At 39.7% G+C, this 23,453-nt stretch overlaps 1 protein-coding gene across 2 annotated transcripts in view; it reads left to right on the forward strand.

Annotated features, from left to right (window-relative positions):
- The window catches only part of LOC128013590 (protein disulfide-isomerase TMX3-like), a 32,666-nt gene that overhangs the window by 4,720 nt on the left and 4,493 nt on the right, over positions 1-23,453 (forward strand). The window contains exons 6-15 of one of the 2 annotated variants that reach the window (XM_052596700.1): positions 2,817-2,897; positions 3,184-3,283; positions 5,560-5,637; positions 5,744-5,810; positions 5,934-6,032; positions 12,339-12,396; positions 12,485-12,538; positions 13,184-13,240; positions 13,677-13,806; positions 19,484-19,552. In XM_052596700.1, the coding sequence (XP_052452660.1) occupies positions 2,817-2,897; positions 3,184-3,283; positions 5,560-5,637; positions 5,744-5,810; positions 5,934-6,032; positions 12,339-12,396; positions 12,485-12,538; positions 13,184-13,240; positions 13,677-13,806; positions 19,484-19,552 (793 nt within the window). Of the gene's footprint in view, positions 1-2,816; positions 2,898-3,183; positions 3,284-5,559; positions 5,638-5,743; positions 5,811-5,933; positions 6,033-12,338; positions 12,397-12,484; positions 12,539-13,063; positions 13,241-13,676; positions 13,807-19,483; positions 19,553-23,453 lie in introns of those variants that run through there. The other variant, XM_052596701.1, reaches the window with a different exon arrangement.

Below are 23,453 nucleotides of genomic sequence, written 5' to 3' on the forward strand. Positions count from 1 at the left end.
TTCTCCTTCTGTGGTCTCAAAATGAAAGAGGCTCATAAGAAGGTAGAAAATGATATCCTATAAAAGGCTGTTGTCCGTTATGACAGCTGATAATGTGTGTACTATGAGTGAGTATAATCTGCAGTGGTCTCTTCCCGTGTGTGTGTGTGCGCGTGTGTGTGTGCGCGCGTGTGTGCGTGTGTGTGTGTGTGTGCGCGTGTGTGTGCGTGCGTGTGTGTGTGTGTTTCTCTGTGAATCCCGTCAGATGCAGGCGTGGAGTCTGGGGACCGAGGTGTTGATGAAATTCCTCATGAGACTAACAATTCTCTTAATGACAGACAGAGTCCCTCACAAGAAAATGTGAAAAGTGCATTTATATAATTGTATATATTGATTTGATTAGCTCTATGACTGCTTTGGTGGGCATGCTGGGGTGGATATCTGTCTGTGGATGTGTTGCTGGATCAGTCCTTGTCTCTGGAGGACTCTGGGAGAGTCTTGTGTGCTGCTGTTACTGTAGTAAATGTTGCTCCTGTTTCACAACACCAGCTGCTGGCAATAACTTATTGCATCATTTACATGACAATAGAGGGTTAATCATCTGTAGTATTTATAAATTATACAGTTACAATAATGTGAACACACAGTAAACAGAAAACATTTCTTTATTAAGGAGTTTTACAATGGCTTGCCAGATATCAGTCAAACCCAGCGTGCCATTTAAAGCAATCAGGGGCGTAGATGCCCCCCCCCCCCCACTTTTATAATTATGGAAATTCGTCCCATGCACTTTTTTAAGTAAAATGTGTTCGTATAGAGGTTTTCAGGAGCTGGTGTGAATAAATATAGATTTAAACTCATAGAGACAGGATAGACTGCGCATGACCTAATATTTTATTCAGACCCAGAATAAGGTGAGATAAACATCACTGAGCGCTAAACCCTCCTGCAGTGTGTTTCATTCATACTCGACACCAGAGGGCGCTCTCACACAGAAAGTCATATCAGGAAATTCCTAATATGAACAAAAGCGTCCAGCTATCGCTGTATGAAAACAGTTGCTTACACAGAAAAACTGATCTCCAGCAGGTGATAAATAAATATAACAAATTAAATAAATAAAAAGTGTAAAACTAATTTGATGAAGAAAACTAAAAATCCAATAGTTAAAAACATGGTTAAGGTGTGGTATAGTGTTAAAAGGTATATTAAAGAACCAGTTATTTTATCACGACTAACCCCAATTTGGGGAAATCAAAACCTCTCCCCGGGGAGAGCCGATGCAGTCTTTAAGCAATGGGCTTTAAATGGATTGGAGAAAATTCAAGATCTATATCCAACAGACTCAGACAACATGATGTCATTTGACATGCTTAGTCGCAAATTCAACATTCAAAGGAAATGTTTTTTCAAGTATCTCCTACTTAGAAGTTATACAGGAACAAAACAAAACAATTTGTGGAAACCACCCAAACCTAAGTTAGAAGAAATGATAAGTGAAAATAGCTTTAAAAGGGGAGCAATCTCACAACTGTATAAACTACTGTTATCACACTCCCCAGATAATTCAACCTTAAAATTAGAGGCCTGGAAAAAAGATCTGCAAATAAATGTATCACTAGATGAGTGGGAATTGGCTTGTAGTAAAGCACATAAACAAACTATAAACTCTAGGTTGAGATTATTACAATACAAGTGGCTTATGCGTGTTCATGTCACTCCTGTTAAATTAAACCAATACAATCCAAATATCCCAGACATATGTACAAAGTGTGGAGAAGAAAAGGGTACATTGTTCCATTGTTTTGGGGAATGCAGAGAAATAAGGACATTTTGGGGTGCAATAAAGCAAACTGTGAAGGATATTATTTCTAAAGATCTCCCTTTGGAACCTTCTTTTATAATTTTAGGCCTATATCCCAAGCACACAGGATATACAAAAAGTGAGACGCTGTTCATTGATATATGTTTATTACAAGCTAAAATGTTGATTGCACTGCACTGGAAAAACATAAGAAGACCAAGTATTGGACAGTGGGTTAAGCAGATGTTGGCTACTCTTCCATTGGAACGCATCACATACTTGCTAAAAGGAAAAAAGAACTTGTTTGAAAGTATTTGGAGACCTTTCATGCTTTTTGCAGAAGGCACAGACTTAACAGAAGATCAAGAGGAGGACGACGCTCATGAATAATTTTACAGTTAGTGATCTGCTTGCTGGGAGTTGGTTGGTCTCTGTTAACTTGTGTCAAAGGGCATTATGGATATAACATTTTATATATGATATCATTGTATTTTGTGTCTGAGAGGAGGTTCTGTTGTATATCATTTCAAATTCTAAAAAGACCAATAAACATATTGATGGAAGAAAAAAAAAAGTGTATGCAAATGCCCTTTCACTACTTTTAAATAGACTCTCAGTTGAAGGTTGTCTATCAAAACATCTGCCGATTATTAAACTGTATCGCTGATTAATATAAACAGGGTTAATAAATAGTTAAATGATGACCGGTAAGGGTTTGAATGTGATTGGTTAAGTCTTACTGTAAAAGCATGCTCACATTCTGGATTAGGGTTAGGTGTTTCTGTTTGTTTTCTAGGGTTCAGTATTATGTTATTGGTGTAAAAGCATCTGACATGACTTTGCATTCAGTTGTGCATCTGATAAAGCTGCAGTTTCAGTGGGATTGTAGACTGTAATACTCACTGTAGGTGTGAATGACATGTTTTAGATGCATGTCGTGGCATCACGTGTTCATTTGCTGTATGATGAGTCAGAGATTGAAGGATTTGTTCTGTATTGTTGTTGATTAAATCAAAGTGCTTCTCTCTCTCAGGCTGAAGGGGGATCTGGCGTATAATTACAAGGGACCAAGAACCAAAGATGACATTATTGAGTTTGCCAACAGAGTGGCTGGGTGAGAATTGAATTCAGATGCTGTCAAAACTATAGCTTTATTTGTGAATTTTCAACCTTCCCCAAACCTTGTTAAGACTTTAAAACTATTGGAAGTAATTTATCTACGGTTATAAACCAGCTCTATAGTTGGTCTTGAGCTAACATTAAGCAAAATGATTGTATTGTGTGTGTGTGCGCGCGTGCGTGTGTGTGTGTGTGTGTGCGTGTGTGTCCCTGTGCGTGTGTGTCCCTGTGTGTGTGTGTGTGTGTCCCTGTGTGTGTGTGTGTGCGTGCGTGTGTTTCAGGCCAGCCGTGCGGTCGCTGCCCAGCAGACAGATGTTCGAGCACGTCTTGAAGAGGCACAGTGTGTGTTTTCTGTACGTCGGAGGCGAGTCTCCTCTGAAAGTGAGCAGCTCAATCCGTCTTCTACACTTAACTGAAGTTAGCATGTGAATGTGTGTGTGCTGAGACCGAGTCTTCAAACTAACTGATTTCACATGTTTATGAAAGGGTTAGTTCACCCAGTAATTACAATTATGTCATTAATAACTCACCCTCGTGTCGATCCAAACCTGTGAGACCTCCGTTTATCTTCTGAACACAGTTTAAGATATTTTAGATTTAGTCCGAGAGCTCTCAGTCCCTCCATTGAAGCTGTGTGTACGGTCTACTGTCCATGTCCAGAAAGGTAAGAAAAACATCTTCAAAGTAGTCCATGTGACATCAGAGGGTCTTTATTCAGCATTGTCTTCTCTTCCGTGTCTGTTGTGAGAGAGAGTTCAAAACAAAGCAGTTTGTGATATCCAGTTCATGAACGAATCATTCGATGTAACCGGATCTTCTTGAACCAGTTCACCAAATCGAACTGAATCGTTTTAAAGGTTCGCATCTCTAATACGCATTAATCCACAAATGACTTAAGCGGTTAACTTTTTTAATGTGGCTGACACTCCCTCTGAGTTCAAACAAACCAATATCCCGGAGTAATTCATTTACTCAAACAGTACACTGACTGAACTGCTGTGAAGAGAGAACTGAAGATGAACACCAAGCCGAGCCAGATAACTAACAACAGACTGACTCGTTCTCAAGTCAAGAAATGGTTGCATCGGTTTTCGTGATTAATATCAAAAAAATATCTAGTATTAGTGTTTTTTTTTTCTTTTTCAGAAAATTGATTCTTTTATTGACAACCTTTATACAGTTAATTCAGTGTCCAGAGCTCTTAATTTTCTCACATTTTATCTTGCTGCCATTCATCTTGTTTCATTTTCTACCCCATTATGGCAAAGCAGATGTGATTTGTGCTAGCTTCACAGATTTATTAACACAAGTACACTCAGTGTTGGGACTCTGGGACTGAGCGGCTCGAGCTCTTGTTGATGCTGAAGTGGAGACACGTGTAAATGAACACCGTGACACACTCAGACACACAGCTCATCAGACTCCTGACTAGCTTCGGCACCAAGTCGGTACTAAAAAAATTAAAATGTCACCGTAGCAGGTTTCTTTAAGTACCGGTGGTACCGAGTACCCGCTCAACCCGTTCTTCACGCATACAGCGCTATGATTTCCCCGAAGCAGAAAACGCGGACGGAATCTTAAAATACAGTCATGAAAATGAAACCTACATTTTAATATGGACAGTCATGGAATTTGTCAAAGTTAGCATAAATGAATCAAACCAAATCTCCATATGGATCAGTATCTGTAAATGTTGGTTGAAATCTGAATCCTGCATGTTCTGTGTGTCTCTGTGTGAATGAATGAATGGTTTGTTTACTACAGAGACTGAAGCGAGTCTCGATGAGGACATAAATACATCAACAACAGCACCAGAACTGTTCTGAGTCACTTCACAAGCATTTTACCCTTTCATTTGAGTAAAACCAGTGTCAAGATAAAGGTTATTCACGGTAACCCGTCAAAATAAAAGTTCACTTTTACATGAAGGCATTGTGCTAGAAATATTACTATTATTTAGTAGAATGTATGTGATACTGCTACTAATGTTAAAAAAAAATTCATAAAACTTAATTTTTTAAAGAAATAAATCACACAATATTTCTTCCATGTTTTAATTTTAATAGCAAATCCCCTTTATTTACCAAAAAATAATATGTGTTTAAATTTTATTAAATTAAATTTGGGTGAAACTTGTTTACTTTTTTCATAATTATATTACTTGTAGAAAAACTTGAAACACAATTCTAAATAAGTATAAAGAATGGCATTGGTTTTATTTTTAGTGATAATTTATTTTATTTTTTTTATAGCATATTTTTGTGTTTTGCTTTGGTACAGAGGACCGTGGATTTTCAGTGGTATCGTACCGAATACTGAAATTTTGGTACCGTGACAACACTGCTCCTGATAATCACACCAACCCATATCAGTTTCATTATTAGCTTTCCATCAGCTCCCAAACTCTGCAGTTCCTCATGAACCGGATGGAGGCACGTCCTATAAACAGCAGAACCTCTAAACGTCCTCACAACATCTGCACAAGTGTCTGTTTATTACAGAGCAGTCAGATCTGCTGATGGAGCGAGAATCTGCAATCACTCTTATCTTAGCTTTTAATTTTTAACCATAGTGTTTTTGTGCTCATGTTAATTAATTATCTTTCACACCCTTTAACTCTTTCATTACTGGAGTACATGGCTGTTGTGTGATTTCAGGAGAAGTACACCGAGGTGGCGTCGGAGCTCATTGTGTACACATATTTCTTCTCTGCGTCTGAAGACGTCTTACCAGAGGTGAGTTGAGTCATTTTCAGATTCTTCTGCTTGCGGTTTGATTCATCCAGTCGGCTGTTTTAAACAATCACATGAAATCTGACTGAAATACGTTGTTCTGCTGCAGTCTGTGGCTTTGCATGAATTGCCTTCAGTGATCGTCTTCAAAGATGGAAGCTATTTCACATACGATGGTAAGTGAAGAAACCGTGAATCAGCATCTCATGAACGTGTGTGCAGTGCTTGACCAGTGCATTGGTCACAGAAGTATATGGCTTGCTTTCTGTCTGTGTAGTAAGATGGCGGTTGTGTTTCAGAGTATGAAGACGGCAGCTTGTCGTCCTGGGTGAACCGAGAGCGATTCCAGAGTTACCTGCCCATCGACGGCTTCACGCTGTATGAGCTGGGAGACACAGGTGAGACCGCTCGGACATATTCAACTAAATACTGAGCAGCGTGCTCCACACATTTGTGAACATACTTTTGAAATGGTTATTTTTCCATCATGTGTTGGCTTCTGTTAAGCAGTGAACACAGAGCTCAGTCTCTGTTTGCAGTCGGCAGAAAAACTCACATAGTGTGTGGTGTCTAAAGACAGTCGTTTTCACAAAGAATATTTTAAACGTTTAATGTTTGCTTGATTACAAAAAAACATCTTGATTTGTTCGTCAATTTTTTTTTTTTTAAGTTAACTGCAAATTAAATGGTTTAGTTTTTTTCTCTGCAGTCAGTTATCCTAAATTTTGTCTGTGATTTCTCCCATTTGAATGATGATAGATAATTATTTTATTTCGATCTACAGTCTAATAAAAGTTACTAAAACTTTAATTAGACTATAGACATATCTATAGACTACAGGCTAATTTAATTAAAAAAAAATGTACTTCAATTTCAACTTTCAACTTGATGACAAATTAATTTTCTTCGTAAATCACAAATACGATGGGGGGAAAATGATATACATATATATTAATTATATATAATAGTTTTGTGTCAAATGGAAGAGGAAATGACATTACTTTGCATTTATTAAGCAAAGTTTTATGTAAGGGATAATGTATATCCAGCCGGTTGTTCTCGCAGGGTGATCATCAATCGGCTGGAAGTACATTATCACACTTATTACACGGCTACTTGGCACATAAATAAATAATTAGACGTGAAATATTGATTTGAGTTGAAGTATTTGAATGCAAAGCTTCAGTGAAGACAGCAGTTGCGAGCAAGCATCAAATTCAAACTAAACAGATTTAAGGCTAACAGTGCAGACAAACCACGTATTTGATCACAAAATAATTAAAGCAATAAAATAATTAGGACAAAAATGTTTTAAAACCTTACCAGTTTGTTAGTTCTCTTTTAATCCATTACAGTGTACAAAACAGTTGTAGCAGAATGGCAGCAGCTGTGTTTGTATGAAACGAGAGTGAGTCCGCGATAGCAGGATGACATAATTAAACAATTGTACACCATTTTAAATCGAGTTTTAATATTTTATTCGCTAAACAAACACAAAGCTTTCAAGAAAAAACTATTGTTCAAGCAAGAGTACAGCGCTGACAGCTGTTACCCGGTTGAACCTGTGTTATTAGCTTTTACCATAGACAGACAAAAGAAATGGACACATCGACCCCATTGGATTCAACGGAGACAAGTGAAGTCAATTAGAAGCACACACTTCCTGTGGGTCGAGCGTACTGCGCAGACTCAAACTGAGCTTGATGACGTAGATGCAGAGATGTATAAAGTACTAGAGAACCATACTTGAGTAAAAGTACAAGTGCTCTATCAAAAAAGTGACTTGAGTAGAAGTAGAAGTGCTCTTTAAGCACCACACTTAAGTAGAAGTACTAAAGTATTCAACATTTTTTGTACTTAAGTATTGCAAGTAGTCTATTTTAAAATTTACTACTCAAGTACTGAAAGTAAAAGTAGAAGTATTGTGTTATGTAGCTATTAAAGAAAGTAGTCAAAAGTTGGAACATATTGTTTTTACTATTTCAAATGATTAACCTAAAGGACAATCACAATTCCTTTGACTGTAACTTCTTGTAAACAAAAAACGGTTACTAGGGTTAGTTAGCCCAATTTGCAAAATGATGTCATTAATAACTTACCCTCATGTTGTTTCAAACCCCTAAGACATCAGAGGGTCATCTAGAATTTTTTGAAGCATCGAAAATACATTTTGGTCCAAAAATAGCAAAAACTACGACTTTATTCAGCATTGTCTTCTCTTCCGTGTCTGTTGTAAGACAGTTAAAAACAAAGCAGTTTGTGATATCTGGTTCGCGAACGAATCATTCGATGTAACCGGATCTTTTTGAAACAGTCCACCAAATCGAACTGAATCGTTTTAAACAGTTCGCGTCTCCAATGCGCATTAATCCACAGATGAATTAAGCTGTTAACTTGTTTAATGTGTCTGACACTCCCTCTGAGTTAAAACAAACCAATATCCAGGAGTAATTCATTGACTCAAACAGTACACTGACTGAACTGATGTGAAGAGAGAACTGAAGATGAACGCCGAGCCGAGCCAGATAACGACTCGTTCACGAGTCAAGAACCGTTTCTGTCAGACGCGTCCGATTCTTGAACCGAGGAGCTGATGATACTGCGCATGTGTGATTTAGCGTGAAGCAAACCGACACACAGAGCGTCTGGAACCGAACTGATTCTTTTGGTGATTGATTCTGAACTGATTCTGTGTTAGTGTTATGAGCCCATGTGCAGTCAACGCCAATGACGCCATTGCATCGAGCGCAAAAGAATTGGTGAACTGTTTTCTTCAACTGGTTTATTGAATCGAACTGTCAGAAAGAACTAACGTTACTGGTCATCCGAAAACCGATGCAACCGGTTCTTGACTCGTGAACGAGTCATTATCTGTCTCGGCTCGGTGTTCATTTCTCTCTTCACAGCAGTTCAGTCAGCACGCGCAGTCTCGCTTGATTCGCTCAATGATGTGCCAGCTTCATCAAATCTGCCATCTACAGTTCTGGCAGTGGTTTGTAATGGAATGATTCGTAACATTATTATAATTGTAACGAGTAATGATGCAGCACATAAAAAAAATATCGGAGTAAAAGTATTATACTCAGCGAAAATATGTACCGAAGTAAAAGTGGAAGTAGGAGAAAAAAATAATACTCTAGTAAAGTACAGATACCGCCTTTTAGTACTTAAGTACAGTAGTGAAGTAGTTCTACTTTGTTACTATACATCTCTGCGTAGATGTCACGTGAGCAACCTGTACGTCTTCTAATCACTGTGCCAAGAGAAAGATGAATCTCCCACCGAATCTTGCAGACGTAAGTAATTTTGTCCCGTGTCTTTTATGGACTCTCTATGGGCTTCTCCCTTGACTTCATGCCTCCACGTCCCCAGATAGCCTCATAAACAGTAAAAGATTGCCTGCGAGCTTCTCCTGTCCATACGGTCATTTCTCTACTGTGCGACACAGAGTCGCAGGTTATGACGCAATCGTTAGCCTATTTTTACAAAAATGCTTCTACGGGACCACAATGTAAGATACAAGGTAATTGAGCCTTTTATACATTTTCGTGTTTCTTTAGAAATAATGAATGGACAGATGGAGTCTTTAACCCTTGTGCGTTGTTCGAATTCACTACCCTTTCGTTGTGTTCGTGGATGAAAACATCCACTTAATTAAACTGCTGTAAAATTGTATCAGATATTTTTATTTTTTTTTTTTGCATAAATCTATTAATCAACCTCAGTCCTGATCAAAACTACGTTTTTTTTAATCCAAGATTTTAACTCTTTAATTACCAAGTTCATAAATGATGTCACTGATTTGGGGCGGGGGGCAAAATGACTTATGTTCAATATAAAAGTAATTGTGGCTGGATTTTTAAAAAAACTTTTCATAACAGTCTTGGGCATGTCAAAGATTAGTAGCAATATTGGCTTTGATGCATGTTTAGTTTTTGTGCACCATTAGATTTAAAATTTTCTCCCTCATTTATTGTTGGTGGCTGTTTTTGCCCCATTGACTTCCATTATAATGACATTTTTTTTGATTGCAAAGCCATGACACCATATAATCATGCAATTTTGATTGTTTGTGGTTTTCCCTGTTAGGAAGAGGTAAAATGTGTTATTTTTTACAGTTGATCACTAGGTGGGACCATTAACCCTTTAGATAGGCCTGTACAAAAAAAGGCTTAGTTTCTGACTTGTATATGAAGCTATATGGAGTATAACAGCATATTATATTGTGTGGGTGTGTGTGTGTGTGTTTAGTGTGAGAGAGACCTTTGCATCCCCAACAACGCATAAGGGTTAAATGCCTCAGATGTAAAGTTATTCGCTGTCAAAGTGACGCCAAAATGAATGGGAGTCAATGGAATGCTAACAGCAGGTGGGGGTCCGCTAGCCAATAAAATATGAAACCCTGCCCCCCTGTTTTGTTATCAAGGGATATACCTTGCGACTGACCAATTAGAATCAAGTATTCCACAGAGCCGTGTAATAATTCGTTCTAATCTCAGGAAATGTAACAGTTAATTTTTAATACCTGATTTTAGACATACATGAGATAATTAATATATTGCTGACTAAACATTTAGTAATAGCACTGGACATGTTATAATTAAGGGAACTGAAAAGACATGGTCCAAGGTAATGAAATTTGTCTACGCAAGGGTTAATTACAAAAAGTATGAGAAGCATTGGACTTAATGCAAAATGTATTCAAGACATTTATCAGGAAAAACATCAACATAGCAGAAAAAAAATGGTAATACTTTATTTTGATCGTCAACTTTACACATTCTGCTAACAGTAAATAACTTTGCATCTATATGTCAACTAGCAGTCATTAGAGTAGTAGATTGTCTGCTTAATATCTTCTAACACTTTATTTTGATGTGTCCACAACATACAGTGAGAAACTGTGAGAAACTTTACAAGTGTATGTCAGCTTCTTCTACTAACCCTAAACTTCACCTAACAGTCCACTCTGAGAGTTAGTAGACATGTAGTTGCAAAGTTACTTACAGTTAGTAAAATGTCTAAAGTGGACTATCAAAATAAAGTGTAACTCAAAAAACAAAAAACTAAGGTTTTCTTTTATTTTAAGCACAAACAAAGGTAAACGCAGCGGTGTTGTCTCTGGTGGGGCGGGTAGATGCTACTGTGTTTGTGAGTGATTTGTGTTTTTAGCTTCTGCAGAATTTGTCCAGTCATAGACGAATAAAGCATGCACCTCTCACTACTGCTGGCAGACAATCAGTTTGCATTTTCAATAATAAGCCATCTCAAACAACATGCTTCTGTTGTTTCTCTGTTTTTCTGCAGCAACTCGGAGCACTTTTCATACTCTTTATACTGGCTAAAGCACATTTGTTTCAGTCTATAAGAATAATCAGCCTACACTAAAAGTCAAAAGTTTTAGAACAGTACGATTTTTAATGTTATCATTTATTTTTATTTTTTAAGAAGTCCCTTCTGCTCACCAAGCCTGCATTTATTTGATCCAAAGTACAGCAAAAACAGTAACATTTTAAAATAGTTTCATTATTTAAAATAACTGCTTTCTATTTGAATATATTTTAAAATGTAATTTATTCCTGTGAATATAAAAGCTGTATTTTATCATTACTCCAGGTATTATTAATATTTAAAACAGTTGTGTGCATTTTTTTCAGGATTCTTTGATGAATAGAAATATCCAAAGATCAGCATTTATCTAAAATACAAATATTTTGTAACATTATACATTATTCTATTCAAAAGCTTGGAGTCACCATTTCTTCTTTCTCCTCTTTCTTTTTTTTTTTTTTTTTTTTTTTGGAAAAAAATTATAGAAATTAATACTTTTATTTAGCAATGATGCTTTAAACTGATGAACAGTAATGATAAAGACATTTATAATATTACAAAATATTTATATTTCGGATAAATACTGTTTTTCTAAACTCTTTCTAAAAAGAAACCTGAAAAAAAGCTGCTCAGCTGTTTTCAACATAGTAATAAATGTTTTTGAGCAGCAAAACAGAATATAAGAATGATTTCTGAAGGATCTTGTGTCTGGAGTAATGATGCAAAAAAATATAGCTTTGCAATCACTGGAATACATTGTACACAGTTATTTTATATAGCAAAAATATTTCAAAATGTTACTGTTTTTGCTGTATTTTGGATCAAATAAATACAGGCTTGGTGAGCAGAAGAGACTTCTTTAAAAACATTAAAAATCTAACTTTTCAAAAACTCTTGACTGGTAGTGAATGTTAGGCTACAGTTTGAAGTTAAAGATATTAATATTAATTATATGAATCTGAGACCATTATTTGACAGTGATTTCACATAACTTGCTTGTATGAAGGCTGAATACAAATAAAAGGTGAACATTAATTTGTAAGTGCTGTTTTTCTAAAATATGATCTGGTTTTATATTCACTACTATAGGTGTCAGACTTGGCAAGTTCATTTTTCATAAGTTTATATTCACAGACATCTGTCGTTTGCCCTAGTTTCCGCTAGTCGTGAAGTGTGTGTGTGTCCAGCTTTACACAGATGTCTGAGCTTTCCGTATGAAATGATCATACATTGACTTCTGATCATATCATGAAACATGTTGACTGTTACACAAAATCAACGCTTAGACTGGATTTCTGAAGAGTGTAAACTATTGTTAGCCTCTTTCTCTTTCTCTTCTTGATCAGGAACTGTTCTCTTTCTCTATCTCTCAGGTAAACTTGTGGCGATCGCCGTCACTGATGAGAAAGATCCGACCGAGCGAAGCGGCAGGTACAGAGACGGTGTGTGTGTGTGTGTGTGTCGTGACGCTGTGGTGTCAGTGTTTTCTTCTGTGTTTAACTCATCTGTGTGTGTTCAGGTTGAAAGGTCTGATCCAGAGAGTTGCTGCTGAACACAGAGATCAGTTCAACAGGTGAGAGACTCCAGCTGCTGTAGATCAGGATATCATATCTGCTGTTCTTCTGCTTCATAATCATTATTCAGAGCTTTTACTCACAGTTTCCTGGGATCACCTATTATTGTTTTTACCCAAGGAAATCGGAAATCATTCAAGTTTTCCATGCGTGATCACATGTTTCAGTGCATTACAAATACTGAACAAACTTGTATTGTGATATGAACTAAGTGTACATGTAATCATACAGACATCCTTTATATATACACCACATCAAATTATCACACGCATTATGACAGTAAACTTTTTACAGAGGGTTTTTAAATTCTTTTTCAGTTTCAAGATGGACTTTGTTTGCAGTAGAAAGCACATCATATTAGTCGAGATATATCTCAGTTGTCATGATCAGAAATACTGTGTTCTTATTTAGTTTTTCAGTCTGGACAGACAAATATCTAGAATCTTGTCATGTTTGTCCTGGTCCAACTAGACAACCGCTAGTTAACAGTGTGTAAGCTGCTGTGTTTTTGCTGTTATTTCTAGAACAGCATAGAGACATTAGAGCTGAGAGATGAACACGGTCCGAGCAACATCAGCTGCTCTTTCTGTCTGCGCTCAGTGTTTCTGTAATGATCAGAAGATCTCTCTCGTGCTGTCCTGCAGGGATTTCCAGTTTGGCCACATGGACGGGAACGGCTATATCAACAGTCTGATAATGGGGTGAGTGTGTCTGCATCTTCACACACAGATGTGATCTGATCATCTTCAGTCTGTCTGGAGTGACACGAAGAAACAGAACCGACTGAGACAGACTCAATCCAGAAGATCTGTGTCTCGAGACGCTTCGAGAAACCTCCTGCAAAGCTGCAGTGCTGTTAAAAGTTTTAGGCACTTGTGTAAAAATGCTGTAAAATGAGGATGCTGTCAAGAATAATGTCATGAATGTATTTTCTTTATCAATTAACTTCTTCAAACTAAATGAAAATAACATTTGGTGTAATCATCTCACTGTATTATTGCAATTAATGGAAAAATTAATGTTTGGAAATGATATTTCCTACTGACATCCAACAGCAAAAGATAAGCACTTTTTAGCTGCTGAGAATACTAGTGATTTATTCCTCTGCTGTGAGTGATGTGTGCTCTTCCTCCACAGCGAGGTGTCTGTGCCCAGCATCATCATCCTCAACACCTCAAACGAGCAGTACTTCCTGCCGGCGGAGCCTGTGGAGGATCTGGAGCAGCTGCTGCGCTTCTTCAGCAGCGTCCTGGACGGCAGCGCCCCGGTACCTCAATCACTGACCCATCACGTCTCTTTAGACACAGAGAACACACATGATGTGCTTTCACTGGTCAAGCACCTTCTGTACATGTTTCTGTTTGAACAGTGCGTGCCACACACAGGAGCTTTAAAGCGGTCACATGATGCCATTTCAGTTTCTCCTTTCTCTTTGGAGGGCTACAAGCTCTTGGTGCATAAAGAAGATCTGTGGAAGGGAAAAAAGAAAGTCGTGACATTTGCCAAGTAGGGTAACCCTAGAATTGGTGCATTTAACCCATCCAAGTGCACACACACACACACACACACACAGCAGTGAGAAGTGAACACACACACAGACACACACAGTGAACTCACACAAACACCGTGAACACACACACACACACAGTGAACACACACACACACAGTGGACACACACAAACACACACACACACCGTGAACACACAAACACACACACACCGTGAACACACACACACACACACCGTGAACACACACACACACACACCGTGAACACACACACACAGTGAACACACACACACACACACACCGTGAACACACACACACACCGTGAACACACACACACACACACACAGAGTGAACACACAGAAACACACACACCGTGAACACACACACACACACACACACACAGTGAACACACACATACACCGTGAACACACACACACACACCATGAACACACACACACACAGTGAACACACACAAACACACACACACCGTGAACACACACACACACACACACACACCGTGAACACACACACACATACACACACACACAGTGAACACACACACACACAGTGAACACACACACACACAGTGAACACACACACACACACAGTGAACACACACACCATGAACACACACACACACACACACACACCATGAACACACACACACATACACACACCGTGAACACACACACACACAGTGAACACACACACACACACACAGTGAACACACACAAACACACACACACACCGTGAACACACAAACACACACACACACACACACCGTGAACACACACACACACACACACACAGCAGTCAACACACACACAGCAGTGAGAAGTGAACACACAATCACAGAGGGAACACACACACACACACACACACACACAGTGAACACACACGCACACAGTGAACACACACAAACACACACACACAAACCGTGAGCACACAAACACCGTGAACACACACACACACACTGTGACCACACACACACACACACACACACACCGTGAACACACACACACACCGTGAACACACACACACACAGTGGACACACACAAACACACACACACCGTGAACACACAAGCACACACACACACACCGTGAACACACACACACACACACACACACAAACACACACACAGCAGTCAACACACACACAGCAGTGAGAAGTGAACACACACACAGACACACACACACACAAACAGTGAACACACACACACACACACAGTGAACACACACAAACACACACACCGTGAACACACACACACACACCGTGAACACACACACACAGTGAACACACACACACACACACACCGTGAACACACACACACACACAGTGAACACACACACACACACACACACACCGTGAAAACACACAAACACACCGTGAACACACACACAGTGAACACACACACACCGTGAACACACACACACACACACACACACAGTGAACACACACACACACACACACACAGTGAACACACACACACACACACACCGTGAACACACACACACACACAGCGAACACACACACACACACACACACACACCGTGAAAACACACACACACACCGTGAACACACACACAGTGAACACACACACACCGTGAACACACACACACACACACAGTGAACACACACACACACACAGTGAACACACACACACACACCGTGAACACACACAAACAAACACACACCGTGAACACACACACACAGTGAACACACACACACACACAGCAGTCAACACAAACACAGCAGTGAGAAGTGAACACACACACACACAGTGAACACACACACACACACACAGTGAACACACACACACACAGTGAACACACACACAAACACACACACACCGTGAACACACACACACACACACACACACACACACACAGTGAACACACACACACACACACACACACACACACACACACACTGAACACACACACACACACACACACACCGTGAACACACACACACACACAGTGAACACACACACACACCGTGAACACACACACACAGTGAACACACACACACACTGTGAACACACACACACACACACACACACCGTGAACACACACACACACAGTGAACACACACAAACACACACACACCGTGAACACACAAACACACACACACCGTGAACACACACACACACACACACAGCAGTGAGAAGTGAACACACACACACACACAAACAGTGAACACACACAAACACACACACACACACCGTGAACACACACACACAGTGAACACACACACACACACACACCGTGAACACACACACACACACACACACACACCGTGAACACACACAGTGAACACACACACACACACACACACACACACAGTGAACACACACACACACACACACACACAGCAGTCAACACACACACAGCAGTGAGAAGTGAACACACAATCACAGAGGGAACACACACACACACACACACACACACACACAGTGAACACACACGCACACAGTGAACACACACAAACACACACACACAAACCGTGAACACACAAACACCGTGAACACACACACACACACACACCGTGAACACACACACACACCGTGAACACACACACACACAGTGGACACACACAAACACACACACACCGTGAACACACAAGCACACACACACACACCGTGAACACACACACACACACACACACACACACACAGCAGTCAACACACACACAGCAGTGAGAAGTGAACACACACACAGACACACACACACACAAACAGTGAACACACACACACACACAGTGAACACACACAAACACACACACTGTGAACACACACACACACACACACACACCGTGAACACACACACACAGTGAACACACACACACACACACACCGTGAACACACACACACACACAGTGAACACACACACACACACACACACCGTGAAAACACACACACACACCGTGAACACACACACAGTGAACACACACACACCGTGAACACACACACACACACAGTGAACACACACACACACACACAGTGAACACACACACACAGTGAACACACACACACACACCGTGAACACACACAAACAAACACACACCGTGAACACACACACACAGTGAACACACACACACCATGAACACACACAAACACACACACACACACCGTGAACACACACACACACACACCGTGAACACACACACACATACACACAGCAGTCAACACACACACAGCAGTGAGAAGTGAACACACACACACACAGTGAACACACACACACACAGTGAACACACACAAACACACACACGCCGTGAACACACACACACACACACACACACACAGTGAACACACACACACACACACACACACACTGAACACACACACACACACACACACACCGTGAACACACACACACACACAGTGAACACACACACACACCGTGAACACACACACACAGTGAACACACACACACACTGTGAACACACACACACACACACACCGTGAACACACACAAACACAGTGAACACACACAAACACACACACACCGTGAACACACAAACACACACACACCGTGAACACACACACACACACACACAGCAGTGAGAAGTGAACACACACACACACACAAACAGTGAACACACACAAACACACACACACACACACACCGTGAACACACACACACAGTGAACACACACACACACACACCGTGAACACACACACACACACACACACCGTGAACACACACAGTGAACACACACACACACACACACACACACACACAGTGAACACACACACACACACACACACCCAGAGCAGTGAGCAGCTATAGATCCAGCACTCGGGGAGCAGTATGAGTATTGAGGGAGGAAGAGAGAGCTGTTCATTCACCCCCCCCCCAACCCCTAACCCCCCGCACCCACCCCCACACCTACAACTCCTGCCAGCACCGAGACTCGAACCGGCGACCTTCCGGTAACTAGTCCAAGTCTGTTAGCATTAGGTCACCTTCATTAAAGATAAGACTATGCCACGCCCCCTAAAAGTCAAGTCACCTTTATTTATATAACGCTTTAAACAAAATACATTCATTAGTTAAACAGTGTGTCAATAATGCAAAATGAAAGTTAAAGGCAGTTCATCATTGAATTCACCTCGTTTAAACACGCCCCACACGTCTACATCACTGTGTGGGGAGATTTGCATGACGCAGCCCAGATGTTCACGCAAAGCAAGAAGGTGTAACTGTGAGTCTCTGCAATATTGTGGAGACATTGTGTGTTTCGTTGTGAAAGTGAAGCTAATTTGTTTGGTCTTCCAAAAGAGCACACAACTAGAAATCAGGGATAAAGTTGTAGTCACAACACTGTTCCAGAACAGTTCAACCCAAATACTGAGATGTGTGCAGTGCATTTTACGGAGGACTGTTTCCTGTGAGAGTAATCTACAATGAAGGTGTCTGTTTCTTTAAAGTGGAGCAGTTTAAACTGCACAAGGACAGTCTATAGGCTTCTAACTCACATCTGTAAGTATGTTTATATATTTAAAGGATGTGTCACTGATGATTCAAATACAAGTTTTGAGCGTTGTAGAGTAGAGCTTGTTTTTTGTTATTTCTCCGATCACAAATGCAGACATGGTTTTATGTTTACGCAGCACTTAAAAAGACAGTATAAGTCATTATAATCAGTAATTATGTCCCCACTGGATGCAACAAATGCCTTGTTTGTAATGTGTTTTATTGGTTTTGTCTCTTGGCGCCGGGACACACGTCACAGTCCGGTGAGGAGCGTAACATTTCCGTCACACACTCAGTGTTGCCAGACTGGATGGACGATTTCTAGCCCAAAAGCTCACAAAAACCCACCCCAGACTTTAACTGTCAAAATAATGTGATGGAATATGTAAGTCAAGGTTGATAAGGGCCATTTTAACTCCTTAAAACAAAATAATGACGACAAAATTATGTAGATATAATGTTAGGTAAACTTCCCATGTAAACGGATCAAATCGAAAGCAAAATAGCCTACATTCACTACTGACCGTGAATAAAATATGTAATCAACAGTCATTCATTGATACCTAACCTACTGAATTATAATCTGACAAAAAACAAACAATAATGTGCTTTACCTTCCTGTGCATTTAACCCTTTACACAGAACTGGAGGAAGCTTGTTAAGTGAACTCTATTTTGTAGAACAGAATACAGAACTTTGCACAGTCAAAAATGAATCAAGTCTAGCAGTTTTCTATGATTTATAGAGGGCATAGAGGAGAAACAATCATGTACATTATGTGGAAATTAATGTGTTATTTGAACCTTAAAACACATGAACACATTTCATTACTCCAAATAATGTTCTTTTTAGCAACATCATATGACCCCTTTAATGTTTTTAGCGACAGCAGAATCGCTCTCTGAATCAGACGCTGCTGGATTTGTCTTGATCCGACTCGGTCCTGTGTTTCCCGACAGGCGTTCGGAGGAGACGGGATCTTCCGGAAGATCAAGCGCGTGGTGTACGATGCCAGATCCACCGTAATGGTGAGCCGATTGAATATGTAATGTTTGGTAAACTGTTGTTATGTACTGACTGAAATCAGTTCCTCCATTTAATTAAACTGTTAATGAAAGCTGTTTGTATTTCTGCTAGAACAGAAAAAACTAAGATCAGACTAATCCTGACTTGAGTCTTGAGTTTTTTTTTACTAACGCAGCTAATGTGACTCAAGAGGAGACTCTAGATTCACTGATGTTTCATTTTTTTCCCACAATGCACTTCAGGTATGTGAAGAATACAAGCTGCTGCTTCAGTGTTTTATTTAGAGATAAACAGCTATAGCTATAGATTTGGAAAACTGCTTTCACACTGATGATCAGATGAACTCTGCAGAAGATTGAAGTGCCAGATCAATCACCTAAAACATAACCAAAACCTGTTTATTCCTTACACACACACCTCGGGTGTCCCAAGACATGATCCCTTCACTAATCTTTACATTAGACCTCCATCATCTTCTTATTCCTCAATCTGTTCATAATCAGCAGTATGAAAAGAAATAATACAACACTTTAAAAGAATGTGTGTTTTCATGTAATGTTGGGTCTGATCATCAAGATATTGATTGTTGAAGATGATGAAAACAGAAATAGTTCAAGATTAGAGTATAGAAAGGATCAGATCCTCAATATGAGCGGATGCTGAATGCACCTTCTGTGTTCGATATACACTCCAGATCACATACTCCGGCTTGTGTGTGTGTGTGTGTGTGTATGTGTCTGTGTGTGTGTGTGTGTGTGTGTGTGTGTTACTCTGATGCTCTCTCTCTCTCTCTCTCTGTCTCTGTGTTTGTGTGTGTGTGTGTGTTACTCTGATGCTCTCTCTCTCTCTCTCTCTCTCTCTCTGTCTCTGTGTGTGTGTGTGTTACTCTGATGCTCTCTCTCTCTGTCTCTGTGTGTGTGTGTGTGTGTTACTCTGATGCTCTCTCTCTCTCTGTCTCTGTGTGTGTGTGTGTGTGTGTGTGTGTGTTACTCTGATGCTCTCTCTCTCTCTCTGTCTCTGTGTGTGTGTGTGTGTGTGTGTGTGTGTTACTCTGATGCTCTCTCTCTCTCTCTCTGTCTCTGTGTGTGTGTGTGTGTGTTACTCTGATGCTCTCTCTCTGTCTCTGTGTGTGTGTGTGTGTGTGTGTGTGTGTTACTCTGATGCTCTCTCTCTCTCTGTCTCTGTGTGTGTGTGTGTGTGTGTGTGTGTGTTACTCTGATGCTCTCTCTCTCTCTCTGTCTCGTCTGCAGTCGGTGTCTGTGTGTGTCTGTGTGTGTCTGCGTGTGTGTGTGTGTGTGTGTGTGTGTTACTCTAATGCTCTCTCTCTCTCTCTCTCTCTCTCTCTCTCTCTCTCTCTCGTGCGCATGCGTAGAGTGGGTGTGAGCGTGGAGCATGGATGTGGAGCGTTTGATTGCGGTGTGAGGTACGAGTGTTTGAAAACTTCTTTTTCTACCTTTACCTATCTTCTTTAACTGTGTCAGTGTAAATTGTGTTTTGTGGTAAAGATAGTCAAAGGAGGTGATTGTTTAAGGGAGGGTTTTCCGCTCCCAGTCGATGTACTGGGAGCATGGCTGCTCCAGGTGCAGGGAGTTTGGAGTTTTTAACGAGGCGCCACGGAGTGAAAATTGATACTACTGCTAATTTAGAAGAGTGTGTTTTAGCGGTGGCTGCTTTAGTTGGACATGAGAATGTTCTGTCAGCTTCATGGATGAACAATGCTATTGTCATTTTTCTTAAGACGATAGACCTGGCAAATTTGGAAGTAGAGAGCGGTGTTGAGATTGGTGGCATTTTTACGTCAGTGCTTCCCCTTTCTACCTCTTAAAAGAAGGTCACGCTATCAAACGTGCCGCCGTTTATCAAAAATGATACTTTGGCTGGAATGCTTGCCAGGTGTGAAAAACTGATATCTCCAATAAAGATGATTCCAATCGGAAGCAAGTCTTCGATTTGAAACATGTTGTGTCTTTCAGGCGATTCGTGTATATGGTTTTGAAAGATAATACTGATGAACTCGATTTGACTCTCAACTTTCGTCATGAGGATTTTAATTATGTCATATATGCCTCAACAAACACAATGAGGTGTTATGCGTGCGGAGATAATGGACATCTCATCCGTGCCTGTCCAAAAAAAGTGAATGAACCGAACGTATCAGTTTCTGATAATGTGACTGAAGTGCAGAATGTCGTTAGGGAACGTGACGCTGAAATGCCGGGTCCGAACAAAGCACCAGTTGCTGTTTTAGAAAATACACATAACAGTCCTGAGAGTTTAGAAAGTAGCAATGTTGTTAAAAACAGATTAATTACAGACGGAGCTGAAACAATCAAAAACTCCTCTGTTGAAAAAGAAATTGAATGTGAATCTGACGAGTCGGAAAGCAGTAATGGCGAAAATAAGGATATGGCAATTGAACTGGTAAATCCATTAATCGATGCCCCCGTGTTAGGGGATGAAGGGTGTTTTTTTAAAACTCCCCAAAAAAGAAAACTGATAACTTGTCATACTGATAAACAAGCAAAAAAAGCGGATAACGTCAGTGTGAGTCAGACTGACACTGACAGTGAAAGTGATATCTCAGAGTGTAGTTTTAGTGCCAGTCTGCCTCAAAGTGGCTTCTCCAGCCAAACGTACACTGTTGATGACATAAGGACTTTCTTAAAAGTGACCAAAAATCTGAGGAAGGTGAAAATAGATGAATATTTTCCTGATATAATGCAGTTTACTGAAAAAGTTAAGCTTTTTAGAAGTGAAAGCTGCTTCACTGATCAAGAGGTTTATCGGCTGAAAAAAATTGTGACAAAGTTAAACCAGTTAAGTGAGTCAAGTGAAAATAGCTAGAATGGGCAGTTTGGAAAATTCCTATTGGCTTTTTTGCCTCTTTTGCTCTCTTTTTTCTCTTTTGATGGGGGAAATACATTTTGCATCCTTAAATGTCAATGGTGCAAGAGACATCAAGAAGAGAGCTCAAATCTTTGAATTAATGAAAAGTAAAAAGATTGATGTGTTGTTTTTGCAAGAGACTCACAGTGACGTTTTAAATGGCATAGATTGGGTTAAAGAATTTAATGGATTGGTGATTTTAAGCCATTATACCTCTCTAAGTGGGGGAGTTGCTGTGTTATTTTCAAAACATTTTATTCCACACTTTTATAATGTTGAAGAAGTAATTAAATGAAGGCTGTTGAAAGTTAAAGCTTCATTTGAAAATGTTTCTTTTGTTTTTGTATGTGTATATACCCCAACTGTGGCATTGGAAAGAATGATTTTTCTGAATACGTTAGACAATGTTTTAAATGATTGTAATACTGATGATTTTTTATTGTTGGGAGGAGACTTCAATTGTACTGAAAATGCTTTGGATAGGAATCATGTTGAACCACACAAGCAATCAAGAAAGAGGTTAACTCAACTAATAAAGTCTCATAGTATTTTTGATGTTTGGAGAAACTTTCATGACACACAGAGACAGTATACATGGGCTCATGTTCATGACGGTCAGGTGTCATTGGCAAGGCTTGACAGATTTTATGGTTTCAAACACCAATCGAGTATGTTTAGAGAATGCTCAATATTTCCTGTATGTTTTTCTGACCATAATTTGGTCAAATGTGTTATGGCAAAAAATCGTGTCAAATCAAAAAGTGCCTATTGGCATTTTAATAATAGCCTGCTATGTGACTCTCTTTTTAGAGAAGCTTTTAAAGCGTTCTGGATAAATGCTAAAGCTATAAAATCCTCTTTTTTGACATTACAGCAGTGGTGGGATTTTGTGAAGTTACAGATTAAACAATTGTGTCAACATTACACTCTCAACGCTACAAGAGATATTAAAGGGTCGGTGAGTTTGTTAGAAGAAGACTTAATGAAGTTACAAGAACAAGTAGATTCAACAAAAGA

The sequence above is a fragment of the Carassius gibelio genome, chromosome B24, assembly GCF_023724105.1.
Source record: "Carassius gibelio isolate Cgi1373 ecotype wild population from Czech Republic chromosome B24, carGib1.2-hapl.c, whole genome shotgun sequence".
Taxonomy (NCBI): Eukaryota; Metazoa; Chordata; class Actinopteri; order Cypriniformes; family Cyprinidae; genus Carassius; species Carassius gibelio.